The sequence below is a fragment of the Myripristis murdjan genome, chromosome 23, assembly GCF_902150065.1.
Source record: "Myripristis murdjan chromosome 23, fMyrMur1.1, whole genome shotgun sequence".
Classification (NCBI taxonomy): domain Eukaryota; kingdom Metazoa; phylum Chordata; class Actinopteri; order Holocentriformes; family Holocentridae; genus Myripristis; species Myripristis murdjan.
This window is the reverse complement of record NC_044002.1, coordinates 23083169-23102798: the sequence shown is the minus strand read 5'-3', so window position 1 is coordinate 23102798 and position 19630 is coordinate 23083169. Positions and strand designations below refer to the sequence as shown.

At 42.6% G+C, this 19630-nt stretch overlaps 1 protein-coding gene across 1 annotated transcript in view; it reads left to right on the top strand.

Annotated features, from left to right (window-relative positions):
* Nucleotides 1-37: 37 nt before the first annotated feature.
* Nucleotides 38-19630, top strand: part of LOC115355615 (NXPE family member 3-like) — a gene marked incomplete at its 5' end in the record, with an annotated part of 53508 nt that continues 33915 nt past the window's right edge. Inside the window, 4 exons of the mRNA XM_030046473.1 lie at nt 38-424; nt 4468-4760; nt 5080-5150; nt 5535-5741. Of these exons, the coding sequence (XP_029902333.1) occupies nt 38-424; nt 4468-4760; nt 5080-5150; nt 5535-5741 (958 nt within the window). The remainder of the gene's footprint in view (nt 425-4467; nt 4761-5079; nt 5151-5534; nt 5742-19630) is intronic.

Sequence of the window (19630 nt, the reverse complement as noted above, 5' to 3'; positions counted from 1 at the left end):
TTATCTTTTTTTCCCATCTCCTTGACAGTTTCAGAATAAAACCACCCCCACCACTCCTGTCAACTGCAGCCACCAGCAGCTGTCGCCTGAGGAACGCCGCCTGCTGGACTCCATCGCTTGGCCTGAAACCCCTCGCCTCCCTGTGCCCATATCCCTGAACACGACCTCTGACCCCGCCCACAGCACCTTCACAATCCTGCTGGTGAGGGCAGGAGGTCAGTGGCATGTAGGTGATGAGCTGGAGGCTCTGATCCAAATTGGTGACTTCCAGGGTCGTCCAAAACAATTTGGGGGAGATTTCCTGGTTGCCCGGCTGCATGACCGGACCCTCAGTGCAGGTGTGGCTGGACGAGTGGTGGACCACCTGAACGGCTCCTACACCGCTGTGTTTCCATTACTCTGGGAGGGACGAGCACAAGTTGAGGTGACACCAAAGTCTATGTTGTTGTTTAGTGTGACTGTAAATGTGTGGACTGGAAGACAAATGAGTCAGTGGTATAAAGCAGGAGAGTGAAAGTTCTCCCTATTCAAGATTTGGTTTATTTAAAAAAAAACAAAAACAAAAAACTATGATTCCAGATTCCTGTTAAAGGGACAGTTAACCCTAAAACAGCATTGGACTCCACAAAACATCTTGACCCTGTTGGTCACACACATTTTTTAACCACCCAGCTCCAAGCAAAAAGCATGCAACCCATGGATTTTTGGGAGTGGGCGAACAGGCACACTGTTTGGCTCAACACACCCCCATTCACTGGTCGGCCTTTAGCGGGGCATTGGTGGAACTGACTGAGATGTAGGGCTGGGCGATATCTCGAGATTTTAATTTATATCGATATATTTCTAAACGCGATATAACACGCGATATAAGACAATATCTTTTCTATCGATATAGTTCATTTTGCGTTAAAATAGCAATACATTTCTTCCCATGGGCTGCAAGTTCGCACCTATTTCTCCTCTCTCTCTCCTTGTGTCCATGTCTCACACACACAGCCTCTCTGCTCCGCCTCCCTCGCTCTGTGACCTGTAGCCTTAATGTTTGTTTGTTCTTAAATGTTTGTTTGTTCTTTTTTGCTTTGTACAGCGACCTTGGGTGTCAGAAAGGCGCTTTATAAATAAAATGCATCATCATCATCATCATCACAACTACCACTCCCCCTCCCCAGACAATATTGGGCCAATCCCAATTCACCCCTTAACCCTACCACTTGCCCCTACCCCTCCGTTTTGCGCGTTCACATATAGGGGTAGGGATGTCCCGATTCTTGTTGAGGCAGAGGGGAAGGGTGGAGTGCTAGGGCTATATAGCCCTCCAAACAGAGTTTTTTCAGAGGCACACTCCAAAGCGAGTGCTACGAGAAATCTCCCACACTTCTCACACAATTAACACAAAAATCGATAAAGTCGGCGATTGTCTGTTTGACGTTACACCACTACACCAGCTGGCTAGCATGTTGTGTGGCTAACGTCGGGCTAACTACAACAAAACTTGTTTACGGTCTATCATTCATACCTCAAGCTGATTCACCGGTGCTCCCAGGCGTCGAATTAAACAATAAGCCCCGAGAAGCCGTGGGTTACAGGGATTTTACAACGGCTGAGGGGCGACGCGCAGAGGAGACATCTCCTTACATTCTTCCGATTCGCTATTGACAACCGCAAAAAGATGCCAATAGCCCACGCAAGAGAGATTACCACAGCTGAAGACGTCATTTTGAGATTGAGATTTACCGTCAAAAAAAAATCGTCGCGTCTGTTTACAACGTCACTGATGACTAATGATGACATTTCCGGGGATGAAGGGTTGTCCCATTTCATAGGGGAGTATTTCAACCCCTTGTAACTTTGTTGCAAGGGGCAAGTGGCACTCGAAAAAGAGGGGTAGGGGTGAAAATAAGAAATGGGATTGGCCCAATGACACAGACAACATGGTTGATTATTGATTGCGCAACGCAGCGATTTGCTGGTAATCACGCTGCGCACATTAAACGGTTTTGCGGAGGCAGGAGGAAACGGGGAAGGGATGGTTGCATGATTTACGTCATATCCACGTTTGCGCGCTGCGTGCGTGACCGTGCATGTGCTCATGCATGAACGCCCGTACCGTACTGGAGCACACCCCCTCAGACTAGTAGTGATGGGAATTCTGGTTCTTTTTAGAGAACCGGCTCTTTTGGCTCGGCTCACTAAAAAGAGCCGGCTCTTTCGGCTCCCAAGCGGCTCTTCAGATTTTTTTGTCGCTTAAATTAATTTATTACCAACAATAATGTAAAATTATGTGCAAAATCAGTTATTAATGTAAACAAAAACTTATTATAACTTATTTATATATGTTTATTATATAAATATGCCTTTATTTATTAACTCTACATAGTGCTACGAACAATATATTATAAAATACAAAAACAAACTTTTAACTATTTACAGTTGAATTGAATTGCTGTACACACTGCAGCAGCAGCAGCAACAGTTGCAGTAGACACACTTCACCTTCATTAATATCAGGTTCGATTGCTTGTGTTTTTTCTTCCCATTGCACTGATGGGTGGACAGTTCCCATGTGCCTGTGCAGGTTGTTTGTGGAGCCGGCTCGATAAGAGATTTTTTTCTTGCAGACTCTACGGGTGTATTCAACGACGTTACGATACGTAACGTTGTGTGACGTTGTCTCATTGAATGGTGTGTTTGGTTGTAACGTTTTGTAACAGAGAGCAACATGCCTCACAGGTACTTTTCCTCCGTTTTGTGGGCATGTCACAGGTGTTATCCAATCAGCATCAGCCTGTATTTAAGCCTCCGCGATTTAAAACGCTAGTGCTCCATTATGGCTTCCAAGTCGCTATATTAGTGCAGCCTATGTTTAAAATGTTGCCCATCATTTGAGGAGGTAAAAGCACATGTATGTGTAAGTATGATGATAAATCAGACATAGTTTATTGTTTTTCTCAATAATATGGCAACTTTTATTCAACTTAAAACTTAAAACTCATTTGTGTAGGCCTATGGTACAAATCTTGGAAACAATGTTTAACAATAACTATTTTTCATAGAGGACATTGAATGTATTTAGTACCCCTATAGTTAATGATCCATGTAAAGTAATGTCCTGCTCAGACAGATCTTCGGCTACAATTGCAAGGAGAATGGCCCTCCGGGCTTCCATACCTGCAGCGCTGCGTAATGCAACAGGTTGTTCAGAACTTTATCGTTTCTGTTGGCTTGACGTTACGTACCGGTACGTCTGCGCTGAATACACCCTACACTCTTGACATTTTACTCCTTTTCCGGCTGCCACTTATTTTCTTAATTACACCTTTCCAGCGTGTGTGTGACGTCTGTCCTTGTGGCCCCTCGCTCTCTTTCTCTCTCGGTTCCCTCCCTCCTGTTCTCCTGTTCGTGTGTGCTGTGTGTGTAGCTGCCGCCCCTCCCACCTCTGCTCAGTGCAGACACATACTATTGGACACAGACGACACCACACAAATTGATTAATCACGTGCGACTTGAATAGAAAAAAAGTGTGTGAGAGAGAGAGAGAGAAGGGGGGAGAGAAGGCGGAAAAAAGCTATGTGCTGCGACCCAGACTACAGAGCCTCCCCAGCCTGCTGGGCCGAACCAAACCTGCTGCAAGCTTCATTAGCAGTGGAAAAGTCTGTTTACTGTTAAAATTGTAACACAGTGTATTTTTGAATTAATTACTGTTTTTTTTTTTTTTTAATCATGCAGAAAAGGGACATTATTATTGTTTTATTTTATTCAAGGAGCATTTTATTTCATAAATGCACACAGTTTTTTTTTGTTTTTTTTTCCAATTTGTTTTATACATTTTGATATTGTGCCGTGACCTCTGTTAATAAAGGTGCCTGTGTGACATTTGGCACGTGGCTTAAACTTATAATTGACCGTTTTATTTTAAGGATTTGTCTCTGAAAAAAAAAAAAAAAAAGAAACTAACAGGGACGCTATGCTATAATGCTTTGGGGGAAACCCCAATTACGTCACAGAAAAAATATCAATATATATCGAGTATTGTCATTCTGGTTTGATTGTATGCATCAAAGCAACATCTCAAGGCTAAGGCAAAACATTGAGATATATATCGTGTATCGTGATATGGCCTAAAAATATCAAGATATTAATAAAAGGCCATATCGCCCAGCCCTAATGTATAGCACAAGACATGGTGGTTTTTTGAGGGTCTACAACTTTGCAACCCTAAAACCCTAAAGACCCTAAAAGCACAACCAAAATCTAATAAACTTATAAAATAGACTAAAATGTGTTAGGTTTGAGGTTGCAAAGCCATAGTGGTACCATGCACTTTAGGTTTTAACCCTTGTGTAACACAGCAGGACACATCAAGCAAGTGTGACACGCTTTATGGCTATGTTGACTTTTGTGGTCACCATAAGCAATTAACCACAACTGCCATTTTATGATGAAATCCCTGGTTCCTCCCCCTGTCAGGTGACGCTGGTTCACCCCAGTGAGGCCATCACGGTGCTGCGCAGGCTGAACAGGGAACACCCAGACCGAGTTGAGTTCAAGAGCGTCTTCCGCTCCGGCTCTGTCTTTGAAACGATGGTTTGTAACATCTGCCTGCCTCAAAACCAGCCACTGTGCAACTACACCGACCTCCACACGGGGGAGCCATGGTTCTGCAACAAGCCAAAGAATCTGAGCTGTGATACCAGGATCAAGCACTATAAAGGACATGTGAGTCAAAACCTCATGGCCACGGAGGAGACGCTCTTTGAAAGGTGAGGGAGGGCTGGGAGAGACGGGATAGACAAGACTTGTGTCCTTGTGTTTTTAAACCATTGGCTATATAAAAAGATGGTTTTAGTCTTTGTGACGTCACACATACATTTCTGAAGGGATGTTCTTAAGACAAATGTCCAGGGTCCAGATCCAGGTGTTTCCTTGTGGTATATAACCTCCAGCTGTGATCTTGGTGGAAGTCTGCACTCTACTGAGTGCCCTCGTGTAATCAAATTAATATACTGATAAGGTAATACTAGTATTTACCTCTTAACCATGTAGCATATGTTCATATGTGCTTTTGTGTGTTTTTCTCAGCGGGGTCAACATGAAAGTCTCCATTCGTGCATCAGGGCCTGACAAAGTCACTGTGCTGCCAAAGGAGCAAGGTATATAAAAAAAAAAAAATACCATGTTTTATCAATACATCAGTGTTAATTATGTGCTTATGAGTTTTCCTTTTGCACAAATTAAAAACATAAGACTTTGTCCTGTTTTATTTGAAATAATCTACATGGAGAAATTTGTTTCCTTTACAAAACAACACAACAGAACACAACACAAAATAAAACAAAACATTGGTGATATTAATGTATCTATGTCTGAGGTTGAAGCCCTAATTTAGTGCCTGACAGGTACAGTTGTTCTTGGTGACAGAAAACATTCAGCATTAAACCAGCAAAATGTTTTCTGTCGTTGGTTTTCTGTGTGGTTCTGTGAAACCACACAGACGACATCCACGTCACAGATGTTTGTCTTTATTTTCCTCTCAGGACAACCAGAGGTGAAGAGCAGCACCGTGAAGCCTGAACCCGCTGGATATTACTACCAGGGTGCATGGCGAGCACTAGGGGGCGCCACAGTTCGCCAGTTCAACGACGCCTCTGCCATCAGCCAGTGTCTGACAGACAAGGTGGTGCACATGTACGGTGACTCCACCATGAGACAGTGGTTTGAACACCTCAGCAGAGTTCTTCCAGGTAAATGATCCAGTACCAGAGTTTGATAACATGTAATAATGCTCAAATTTAGGTTTTTTACTGCCAAATGAGACACAGACGTTTATTTGACAGATGTGTATCATACCCTGCCAGTTAAAGAGACTCTCCAATTAACTGGGACTTGGCCTTTAATTGAAATTGAAATGCACAGCGGTGATACTTCTGTGACATTACCATGATTACTGATCTAGAGCAGGGGTGTCAAACTGGTGCCATGGCGGCCCAAGAGGCTGCAGGATTTTATTCCAACCCAAAACTCCACCAGCTGATTTCACTGATTACCTCACCTTCAAGCAGAGAGAAGGGACTAATCAGTGAAATCATCTGGTGGAGTTTTTCGCTGGAATGAAAACCTGCAATATCTCAGCCCTCCACAGCACAAGGTTTGACCCTTGTGATCTTGAGCAGTGTTCCTCAACCCAGTCCTCAAGGACCGCCAGAGCAGAGCTGAAACAAAAACCTGCAGGACAGGCGGTCCTTGAGGACTGGGTTGGGGAACACTGATCTAGACAGTCCTCTGACTCTCCCAGGTTCCCCAAACCAAGAGATCAGCTTTGAGATTTTTATGTAATGCTCTCCTTTGATGGCATTTTTTTCTGTCTTAGACCTCAAGGTGTTTAATTTGCACAGCAGCATGCAGTGTGGACCCTTCATGGCTGTGGACACGGCCCGAAACATCTTGGTGAAGTTTCACTGCCACGCCCCTCCAATCCGTTCCGAGACCGTCTCATCCATCAAACTCAGCTATGTTGCCAACGAGCTGGACTGGCTGGATGGAGGCTCCAACACTGTCGTGGTTTTCACCATCTGGGCTCACTTTGGCACTTATCCCGTCGAGGTGTACCTACGGCGACTTCAGAGCATCCGCAAGGCGGTGCAGCGGCTGCTGGACAGAGCTCCTGACACGCTGGTGGTCATCCGGACAGGAAACCTCAAGGCCTTGACGCTTGACGTGGCGCTGATCAACAGTGACTGGTACTCACTGCAGCGGGACAAGGTGCTCCGGGCCGTGTTCAAAGGGCTGAATGTTCACCTGGTGGATGCCTGGGATATGGTCCTAGCCCACCATTTGCCCCATGACGTTCACCCACCGCCCCCCATTATCAAGAACATGATAGACGTCCTCTTGTCCTACATATGCCCGCCAAAAAATGGCTAGGTGGGCCTCATTTATCAGTTTATAAGTTTTGTACAAAGGACTGCAGATTTGAGTGCCAAGAAGCACTAAAAATTGCTCCATGTGCAATTTATGAAACAGTCACACCTCCTCAAAACGACCAATGATCATATTGATCACACTAAGTGAGAGAATTGATATTTATCTCAAAATCAAACATTTTCCTGGCGGTTGAAAAATTACACACTCTCAGATGAGACACCAAAGATGAAACAGTGTCATGTCCTTGAAATTATTATGTTTTGTTAGGTTTTGTTGTGTCATGTCTTAGGAATTATGTTTTGTTTTGTTAGGTTTTGTTCTTGTGTCTTGTCTAGTGACTTCCTGTTTTATTTTTAAATCCCACTCTCCTCTTGTGTCAGGTCACTTGCCCTTCCCCTTGTGTGTTTCCCACTCGTCTGATTGTCTGCCATGCCCTGATTGTTTCCACCTGTTCCCCATTACCTTGTGTGTATATATAGTCCGTGTTTCCCTTTGTCCTGTGCCAGTTTTTGTCACGTCACGTCACGTCACGTCACGTCACGTCACGTCACGTCACGTCACGTCACGTCACGTCACGTCTTGTCAAGTCAAGTCAGGTTCTGTATTTCTTTGTTACTTTGCTTGCCATAGTTAAGTTTTAGGTTTCTTTGCTACTTTGTTTTGTCATAGCTTTGCTTTCATGTTCTTTTGATACTTTGTCTTGCCTTTGTTTGTAATTCCTCGTTAAGAGTGATTTTCAGTTGCTACTTTGTATTTGAGATTTGAGTTGTTACTTTTCCTAGTTATTAAAAGATAGATAGATAGATACTTTATTCATCCCTAAGGAAATTCACAGTTTTCAGCAGTATCCACAGAGTACAAGATTAAGTAAATCAAAAATAAAGAATAAAAGATGACACTCGAGATCTAAAGATCTAAGTACCCAATGTGCAAAAAACAATGTGCAAAAAACCCCAAACACCAGTGTGCATCAATGTATACAATGTGCATAGATGAGGGCAATGTGCAAATTTACAGTATAAACAGATGAAAAATAGCACCCAGATGATAAATAGATGATAAAAAAACCCAGTGTGCATCGATGTATACAATGTGGATAGATGTGGGCAATGTCCAAATTCACAGTATAAACAGATGATAAATAGCAGCAAGCAATATATACACTATAAACGAGGAATATATAAAAAATAGAAATATGAACACTTTAAACAGCAGAAATAACCTAGACCTGAGGAACAACATGCTCCGACGGAGGTTCAGGGTTTGTGCGAGACCATGAGACCAAGTGACAGAACCCGACGCCCGGTACTGGGATTCAAGAACTGTCAGACTTGAGCCTTTTGGACTCACCCCTTCCCCTCCAGTCTTTGCGTGTTATCTACCAGAAGTGCAGTGTGTGTGTGTGTGTGTGTGTGTGTGTGTGGAGGGGGGATGGGATGGGGTGGGGTGTGTGTGTGTGTGGAGGGGGGTGGGGTGGGGTGGTGTGTGTGTGTGTGTGTGTGTGTTTGCATGTCTGTGTGGTTTATTTTATTTTATTTATGTATTTGTACTTTTTCTTTCCCTTTTCTTTGTTACTGTTCATTCTCAGGGTTAACAACTTAATATACCAAAAATGTCAGACTTCTCATTTGTAATAATTCTCTGCAGTATCTGTAAAATGCTCTGAAGTTTGTTCAATAAAAAAAGTAATTAATTATCTCCACCTCTGCAAACGTAATGTAGTAAATACCAGCTTAATAAATCCAAGATAAATCTGGGAGAACGGCTCTTTAAGGCCTTTAATCAATCAGGGATCTGACAGGGAGCCGGCTTTTATTTTGAAAGAAAAACATTGTGTAAGCACACATGCAGTGCTTTAATACACAGACATGGAGGATTTAGTTTCAAAGAGGAACTGCCAGCTCGTCCGCTTGGCCGCATTTTGCCTTCAAACTTGGAGAAAATGGCGAGCCAAAGGATTGAAATGAAGTCATATGTCATGGCAACACTTCAGAGTCCATCACCCAGCACAGTTTGCTCGACCTGATTCAGTATCAAGGGGCAATATCGTGATATTATATTTAGGATATCGCCCAAGCCTAGTGGCATCAAATTTGACCCCTCGATTCCTGACTGCCTGCTTGATGTTGGGTTACTTGAGTTATTCGATTGAGAGTTAGTTTTTTTAGCTTCATTTTCCCGTCTACAATGTTTGTGTTTTCTCCACCTCCACCTCTTTATACCTGCCCTGTTTGCCTCAACCCGGACTCCAGCTTGCAACATTCACTAACCACTTTTTTAACCTCAGCCCTGTGTTTCTGCACTTGAGTGTGGGTAATCATGTGACCGGAAGTGGCTTGATCACTGTGAAACAACAGAAAAAAACCCTCCATGTTAAGGCTGCATCCGTTTTCAACAGTTAACGTGTGAGTTCAGTTCAGTTCTTTTTGCTTGCTAAATCTTTTAATGAATTCTTTACAGTTAACTCTCAGGTTCATTCTCACAATACAAGACATGCCGTTAAACTTCATACTCCCTTTTGCCGTACCACACAAAGTCAATTTTCTTTTACTTACAGAGGTTCATTACTTTGGAATTCATACATTCTTTTAGCGAAAACATCTACATCTCTGATTAATTTTAAGTCTAGACTAAAGTCCTATCTAATACACCAAGACACTACAGCTTCTACTTAATTATTTCATTTTCACTTTTACTCTTAATTTTATACTGTTTTTTGGTGTTATAATATGGTATTTGTACTTTTGTTGTTGTTGTTGTTTCTGTCGTTAATTGAATTTTGAGTATCTTATTTTATTTGTTATATTATCTTTTTTTGGGGGGAGGTTTCTTTGAATAAGCCCATTTTGGGTTTTTTACCTCTCCAGCACTTTCTGTATTATTGTTTTTTTTTTGTTTTGTTTTGTTTTTTAATCTATGTAATTGTCTCTGTATTATGGTGCAAATAAATAAATAAAATAAAAATAAATAAAGACATCATCAGTGTAGCGGCACTAGAAGATTTAATTTTCAAGGAAGGGGTTGCATGTGTTGTGAATGTATTTCTTCTCCCAAAGACCAAGGAAAAGACAAGCATAGCTGTGTGCAAAGCAAGCCCCCATAGCTGTTCCCTTGGTCTGTCTAACCAGACCTCAAAGCAGAACACATTATTTTTGAGTGTCCATTCAGTAAGCTTTAAAATAAATTCATTTGGTGGCATACAATCGCTTTGTCTTGATGTTAGATAATACTCAGTAGCCTGAAGGCCTTCAATATGATCAGTGTTTGTATATAAACTCTCAACATCCATGGTTGCAAGAAAAGCATCTTTAATATTTAACAAAGCCGATAATTTTGCAAGTACATCTGATGTATCCTGTACAAATGATGGGAGAGTCCTGGCAGCCTGCTTGATGTTGAGTTAGTTACTTGAGTTATTCAACTGAGAGTTAGTTTATCAGCTTCATTTTCCCATCTACCCTGTTTGTGTTTTCTGCAACATCCACTAAACACTTTTTCCCCTCAGCCTTACTTTCAGTTTCTGTACTTGAGTGTGGGTAATCATGTGACAGGAAGTGGCTTGATCACTGATGAGCAACAGGAAAAAAAAAAACTCCATGTTGAAGCTGTGCCAGTTTTCGACAGTTACATCTGAGGGAGTGTCCGCTGAGGTAAGATTTATCTTATGTATAAAAGGAAACTATATCAAGTCAAAAATGCTCTGTATCTATTAAGGATATAGAAAATATACACATATAGCTCATCACTCAAATGAATACCAGTCTATGACTTTTAAGTACTGTGCCAACTGAGGACAAGTTATGCCATAGGTTTTAAGTTAACCAGTAATATGTTATGTAGGTTATTTTAAGTTTTGCTGTCTCCTTTAAATGGCAAATGGCAGATTTCACATTTGAAAACATCACTAATTTTTACCAAGAGGGATATAATCACAAAGACATGGCTAACCACCAGGAGCTAAAATGCAGTGAATTGGACACCAAAAACAAGAGGATATTAACATAGATTTGCCGTATAAAAATCTTAAAAGGGTTTGTTGCATTGCCATGAAATTTAGTGACAACACTGTTGGCTAGAGGATGAAACCTGGGAATTTTGGTGAGGAAACCAAACATGCTGATAATAGTTCTATAATATCATATTCCTATAATAACTCTCAGGAAACCTGTTTAAAAAAAAAAAAAAAAAAGCTCATTTAGGCTTATTTAGGTCTACGCAGTTTTCCTCACTGACACACTTAAACTCTTTGATAAGGCGTTGTTTTAACTGCGGAAGGAAATAAAATAATGACGTCAAGCCAACCGAATAAAGCACAGCCCTGTGTCCGTCCAGCAGCGATGTTCTGCCTGTGTGGCCCACAACCTTATATTTTAACATGAACTGTGAATTAGGAGAAGGAGCCGCTGTTTTGCCTGTTATCCTACACCAGGTTGTGTCACTGGCTTTCATCTGTTGTCTTCTTTCCCTCCAACTCCTGAAAAAAGTCTGTAATTCTGTTGCCACATTTACAAATTTGAAAACAGACTGGGAGCCCCATCATGTCATGTAATTATGCAAATTAATTAAAGGGGTCCTACTATGCTCACTTCCAGCTCTCTCTCTCTCTCTCTCTCTCTCTCTCTCTCACTCCAAATTTTCAATTTAACTCAATTTTTCAATTTAATTCTGCTTCACTGGCATGAACGTGACATGTTACCAAAGCATTTCACAAAAACAGTTAATACAATTCTAATATATTTTACAACAGATTATATATCTGGCCCAGTAATCAATATAGGAATAGGACACACAAATAAAACAAGGGGTCTTTTCCTCACGACTGCACTCTAACTGTGCACAGCATTAATTTACTGGAACTTTCACTATATGCAGTACAGACAACGGTATTAATTCTCATCGAAAGAAACCAACAGATTATTTTCCTACAATATAGACAATGGTAGTGGCCTTGACCAAGGGCGTAGATTTAATTTTGACATTGGTGGGGGCATAAAAGCGCTCCAAGGTGGCGCCCCTCAAAGTTGATGTTTTTTGCATTTATGACTGCAATTTCAAATCATGTAGAGCTGATCAAATAAACAAGCAAATGATCATAATCAGAAAAAAAAAAATACTCAGGGATTGACATTAATGTTTATACTGCATATCTGCATATCTATACTGGCTACAAGTATTTAATAATTCTGTAATGTTTTAAGTTAAAGGCAACTTTACTCTAGTGCAAGTGTGCATCATACTGTACATCAACATTGTACATAAACAGAAATAAAATAAAATAAAACAGAATAAATGTTTGACACTAAATACCTAAATACAAACAGATTAGTGTCTAGAGTATAGAAAAAACAGTTTGACAATTATTATGTGTAATATATTCCACATCAGTATGGATGTATAAAATCACATGAACATTTGTAATCTCAGGTTTTACTGTATTTTCCTCACAGACTTTCTTAGTTGGTGTTTTTCAAACAGTTGCTGCATCTGAACACACAAATGATACATGAAAATAGTACATAAAATAACAAAAAGGTGTATCTCTTTCACATTAAATTAAAGGTTGTTTTATTTATTTATTTATTTATTTATTTATTAAATCTCTGTGTTGTTGAGGCTACAGTTCTAAAACTGATAATTCCTGCTCCCCTAGAGACAACAGGGCAATGTAATTTGTAATGAGTAGATACCATTTCCTGTTTTCTGGTGCATTTTAACATGTCGTTTGCTACTTTTATCTAGCTATATCAAAAGAGGAAATATGGGTACATTTTGTAATTTCCTTCAGAGATAATAGACAGGAGTAAATGAAGGCCCCAAAGACATTCCTTCTATTATCATTAGCAGAGACACTTTACAGTCACTTTAATCGTTTTAATTTGAGAGAGCAGAGAGTCTCCCTGCCTCTTCCTGTCTGCCTGTCTTGCCCTCTCTGCTGCCTAATGACATATGCAACATTTACACATTATGGCATATTTCACTTATTTCTTGTGAATATTTTATAATCAACTATTCTTTAAGGTAATACGCTGTGGGGCTCTTACTTTGTGTTTTGGTGGACTAAAAAATGTTCGGATGTCCCTTGATTTTCTCCTCTCTGCCATGATGGCTGTGGCCACACGCACACACGCACGCACACACACACACACACACACACACACACACACACACACACACACACACACACACACACACACACAGTAGTTTGCATGCTAGTTATCTGTTAAAACAGCATAGTGAGCCTTCTAGTGACCTGTAATCCAATGCTGCAAAAACCACATGATGCTTTTAAAAGCAACAGGCGGACACAGTAGGCCTATAGCTCGTTGTGACAGTTTAGTTGTGTCCACAGCCTCCGTGTGTGCTGCTCGGTCCGCTCCGATGTTTCAGATAGCCTGCCTGGGACTGGCAGAGGGACAGAGTGAAAGCCTGGCATATGGAGTTTTATTGTAACGGAATGGATTTGAGTCAACGCAGCGCGGCAGACAAGGTAGTAGCAAAAACGTGGTATGGAGTTTATTTAAGCATTCTTTCAAAGAGCAAGCGCCACGGAATGGATTTTACTGACAGCGCGCTGAAAATGCCGTCGTTTCCGGACGTTAAAAGTGGCTCGACCCGATATTATAGGGCCTGAAAAGTGTATGGGTCTTGTCCCACTTACAGTCGCTCCAGCGCCCATGCTTTTAAAGAAACTTCCATACCTGCCAACATTTGAGTAGTAAAATCCGAGAGGGGTCTAGCTGCAGATATTAGTGCCTGCCGAGCGGGTTAAGATTTACAACCCATCCAGGCTTTTAATAATTAGTCAGTAAACTCGGCATTGTCTTGACACATGCCGGAAAATGTGCACTTTTATTCACACTTAAACATTTCGCCGTGTGTTTCAGCTTCTGTTTAACTAACGGAGCTGTGGCGGCTTTCGGTCTCAGCTTTCAAAATAAAACCTTTGTTATTGTGCGTTTCTCATTATTATGAACAAACAGAATTGGGGCTTGTAAATTAGTTTTTCTATTACCAGTTTTCTATTACCGTATTCATCTGAATATAAGACGATATTTTTTCCATTGAAAATGTCCTGAAAAAACGCCCTCGTCTAATATTGGGGGTGTAAGCAAATACACATGTATTGTTGCATATGTAAAGCAGTAGGTAGGCTCGCCTGATGCCGCGGTTACCGGCGACTGGCCGCATTGCGCAATCAATAATCAACCATGTTGTCTGTGTCATTGTCCGTTGTGCTGCTGCAGCCGCATATTTACAAAAGTTGATTTATAATGAAAGGTATATAGGCCTATGGCAGTCTGTGTGTGCCGCTCACCTGTCAGATCCGGCAGACCTGACCGGGTGGGCACGGCGCCGGTCGGCATCAGGCCGGTGCCACGGCCGGCCCGCCTGATGCCGACCGGTGCCAAGCCAGGCCCGCCTGATGCTGACCAGTGCCGCGGCCGGCTCGCCTGACGGCGGCCGGTGGCTTTTTTAGGCCAAACAAAAGGTAAGGTAAGGTTTAAGGTATTTGTGCAGGTCCCAGAGCAGGGGCGCCTCTAGCGGCTGGAGGGGCACCGGTAGCGGCCGTTACCGCCTGGGACATGGGGTGGGGGGTGGGCTGCGGGGGATAGAGTTCTCATCGGGCCTGAAAATTAAGACCCGACCCGACCCGGGCTCGACTGGGCCAGCCCGAGGCCCGACCCGACCCGACTAATTAGCCGAACTATAGGCCCGACAGCCCGATAAAGCCCGAAAAAAAAAAAAAAAAAAGCCGGTCGGCCGCGGCACCGGGGCACCATCAGTCGGTATCAGGCAGCTCACCTGTCAGATCCGGCAGACCTGACGGGTGGGCGCGGTATCGGACGGTGCCGCGTCCGGCCCGCCTGTTGCCGACTGATGGTGCCGCGGCACGTGCGGGTCAATACATAGCAAAAACCGTTCCTGCTCCGAGTCTGCCACTCTCTCTCTCTTGTTTGCGCTGCGCTCGCACAGCTGGTTGTCTGTCACTGAAAGTTTAGCCTCCAAATCCAATCCAGTCTCTCACTCTCTCCACCAGTCACATAAAAATGAAACGTCATAATCAATAACAGAACACATAATTCTATTTTTTTATTTAGAAAAAAAAAAAAAAAATCCCCCACAGAACCCGAAGCCCGACCCGACCCGCCCAATTCACGTAAATTTTAGGCCCGACCCGACCCGAAAATGTCGGGTCGGGTCGGGTCGGGTCGGGTTCGGGCAGAATATGAGAACTCTAGCAGGGGAGCGTGTGTGTGCGTGTGTTGGGAGAATTCTTAAATGAACACGGAGTCACCGAAGTCAAAGCAGTTGCGTTTATTTCTCTTGCAGCAAGGAGACAAGTCAGTACAATAGTACAGAGTTATCTGAAGAAAAAATTGAGCGTGTGAGTCTTTATGTGCATGATTGTTGTCCAGTCATACATTGTTGCCAGCCATACACGTCATTGTTGTCATGGAGACTCATCTAGGAAGTGAAATAAGTTGGGTGCAGTGCAAGATGCCACGGTGCAAAATGTTACATTCTATGGTGAGAGTGACCATGGACAACAAGAAGATACATGAGAACGCTATGTTCGAACATTGTATACTGGCCCTCTGTTCTTTCTTACTTAGTATAAGATAGGCAGCACATTTTTCTAACATTTCCCTCCTGTTTATACTTATGAAGAAAGAAATAAAGAAAACAAAACATCATCAAATTTAATTCACACAAAAATGTAAACCACATAGTAATCATCGAAAAAGTCAACAAGGCAACACGTCATGGGAGTCAGAGGTTGCCAGCACATAACTCCACCGTAGGAGGTCAGTCTTTACACTGCCTCAAGCTGAAATCCATAAACAAAAGCAATGTATATTCAACACAGGTGCGGGTGGCCTCCTGGTCATATCATCGCGTCAGCACTTAACACTTCATGCAGATTTTCATTAAGTGAGTCATTATTTAGGAGAGGACCACCATCACACGCTGTCTTCCGCAGCTAGGGAGTCGTCGTCATCAGAGACTTGCTGGTACATAGTCTTAGTTAGTGTCGTGTCAATGAGACGCTGTAATAACCCACGGATACAGGGAATGCAACAGCAGCCACAGGTGACCAGGATGGCTGCTACCACAGAGGCGGAGATGAGGAGAGAGGTCACAAGGCTGCTCCATTTCCCAAACCAGCTGTGCAGCATGTTGGAGAAGGGGTCATCCACGCCAGAGTTCTCTGCCAGCTCCTCGGACAGGGAGGTGAGGCCGTCCAGGGCCTTGGTGATACTGCCATCTGGGGAGGTGTTATTAGGGATAAAAGTGCAACAGAAGGTGCCAGACATCTTACACACACCACCTTTCTCTGCAAGTAACATATCCAAAGCCATTCTATTCTGCCAGGCCATGAGTGACGTTGGGCCCAGCTGTTCAGCAATACCTCTCACTGCATCCCTGGTGTAATTAACAAAGCGCTGCTGATTGTAATAAATGTAATTAATCCAGTCTACATTTTTGTTTATAGTTGCCCACCAGAAGAAAACAGACTCAAAGCCCGCTGCTACTTGATTTCTGGCTTTAAATTAATCCGGGACGCCCCGTGGAACACCAATTCCATCAATGTAGACTCTGTTGTCAAATGAGCCGCCAGGTGTTTCAGACCTCCGTGACCTGGACAGATGAAGATGAAGACGTCGTCCTAAATTTTTGAATTCAGCCGTGGGGAACATGTGGAATGGCATGAGTAATTGTGTGAGTGCACAACTGCCATGCCAGTTTCCGGGGAGGTTGGGCCTGAGTTTCATATCTCCACACAGCCACCAGAGGTCCGCTCTCATAGCTGAGTGGTTTAGAAACCAGGAGGCCGAATAGTTCCCCACGTCTGAAGTGATGTCAATTGAGGTCTGGCAGTAATTGGTGGTCAGGCTCCCGACATGTCTACCGTTACCACTACGTTTAAAACATGTATAATTTCCCTTATAGATCTGTATGGATGGGGGAACGTCCCGTTTTTCTACTGGGGGGAACAACAATGAAACAGTTTTGCAGACCTCAGTTGGTTTAAAAGAGGCATCGTATAATCGTAGGACGCAGTGGAGGCCGCTGGGGTCATTTTCCGGTGTGAGTGCAAACGGGGTAGTGCCTAGCTGGGGTCTAGCTCTAGCACATGCAATACAATTAGTTTGTCCACTCTGACGGGCGGTACACATCATCCATTCTAGCCACTCATTTCTGTCAGTGTAGCCTGTTTCTATTGCCACTTTGTCCTCATAAGTGAGGTTAGTTAGATACGTCACAAATTGGGGAACTAAAGGTTCAGTGTCATTGGTTATTTGATCTGGCGAGGCCTTCTCGACAACATTAATTATGAACTGACCTAATGGATCCTTACCACCTTCATATGCACCAAGTACATACACTCCAGTGTCTGATAGCTGTGGTCTTTTAAGAGTCAGAGTGAGGGGATTACAATGTTTTGGATTGCAAAATGATTCTGCATTGTTTTTCATTAGTGACATCCTAGTTTGTAGGGGGTCCTGGCCAGATGAGGCTTTGTGGGGTTTATATCCCCAATGATGTCGACCTGTGTTCAGAATGACAGACATCCATGACTCACACCAGTTATAGCTATGAGATGAGGTTACACTTAGGGAGTGACCGGAGTGTCTGCCAGAACGAGGAGCATGAGGGTTTCCTGTTTCGCAGATATATTTTGCTGACCAACCGTAGGATACTTCATTGCCGCTGCAGGAAAGTACGGAACACAAATCAAATTGGGCGGTGCCATCCTGACCTTCTGTAAAATGTAGTGTCAATAATTTGTCTTTAGTGGACCTTTTGTGTCTGTTAAGCCGTCGCCTAAACGAGGCAGTGGTGTTATCTGGTGATTGAGATGTTCTTTCAAATTTCTCTCTTTCCACCCACAGTATTGGAATAACTATGATAAGTGCTATTGTCAGCAGACAGCATCGGGTTCCACGCATGCCACAGAGGCCTGGCTGCCTAAACAGATGCCAAGACCTGCACCCTAGATTCCCGTGCGGCCGTTGGTTTCTTCACTGAGGTTGAGACGAGCTCCCCTCTATTAGGTGAGCCCCCCTTTGTAGTCAGTCTTTTGCCTCAGGGAACAATGGTGGGTAACTAAACTTTCCCTGCAATGTCTAAGCCAGGCATCAATAGCTTACAATGGGCTAGGTGGATCCACGATACTCTTTCTGCTATCTTAACTGCGGTGGGTGTAGTGAGCAATACCTGGTATGGACCTTCCCACCTTGGGCTTGACCACGTTTTCCTCTTGATGACTTTAATTAAGATCCAGTCTCCGGGTTTCACGGTGTCAGGAACGTTTTCTGTAGTTTCTCCTGGAAGGGAATTAGCAGAAGACACTTCTTTGTTTAGTAGCAACTTTCTCATATAATCTGCCAGTGTTTGGTCTGCTTCCTCATCTATTCTACTAAAAGGTTTTAGTTGGAGTATAATATAAGGTCTGCCATATAACATCTCAAATGGTGTCAATCCTTTTGCTGTTGGCGTTATTCTCATATTGAGGGTCACTAGTGGTAGACAATATATCCAGTTCTTACCAGTCTCTTCCATAGTTTTCTTTAGTTTATTTTTTAGGATGCCATTGTGTCTTTCCACCAAGCCTGCAGACTAGGGGTGATGCACAGTGGTTTTTTAAGCAGATTCTTAAATTCTGGGCTATCAGTGATATGATTTTGTTAACAAAATGGCTGCCATTGTCACTGTAGATTCTCTCGGGGATGCCAAATCACGGAATTACTTCTTTTACCAGTGGTTTTGCTACTGTTAGTGCATCTGGGGTTATGGTTGGGAATACTTCTACCCATTTGGTAAACATGTCAATGATGACTAGGCAATTTCTTTCCCTCGCATTTGTTTAGCTCAATGAAGTCCATGCATATATGTTGGAATGGATATTGGGGATTCGGAAATTGTCCTCTTTTGGGCCGCATGTTCCCTTGGGGGTTATGTTTTGCACAGGTAGGGCAGGCTAAACAAAATTTCTTACAGTAATTTGTGAAGCCATATGCTGTGAATACTTTTTGTATGATTGTTACCATCCCTCCTGTTGAGACATGGCTTAGCCCATGGCCTAATATCGCAGCATATCTAAAAAGGTTAGTTGTCAGTACTGGCTTTCCTTCAGTTATCGGCATAGGCAGAAATCCCGTGGGGGTCAAGGCCCCTCCATCCAGAAAGTTGTCCCTCACCCCCCACCAAAAAAATAATAATAAAAAAATCATTAACACTAATAAAAAATTTTGAATAATATAATAATATTCAATGAAAGCACAATGCAACTGATTCTAATTATAAATGTAAAACAGTGTGTTTTTAAGTGTTAAAATAATAATAATAATAATAATACACCCTCCAATAATGAAATGGGATTTTCGCTCCTGGTTATCGGGCTGATGAATGCCAATTTCAAGGAGTATGTTTGTGCTTTGTCGCTTCATTTATTTATTCATTTATTTATTTTCAGCCTATTTATTATAATTAGAATTATAATTTTTCTTGTTTGAATAACTTCTCACACATTTGCACATGTACAAGGTATCGCTGCTGGGAAACCATTACTTCAACTGATTCACTGACAATTGAGAGTTGAGTGTTAAGAGTTGTATGTCTAATGAATGATTGTTGGATTTGTTGTACTTTTATTTATTGAACTGGAAGCTGTCAGCTGAATTGCCTGTATGGGATAAATGAA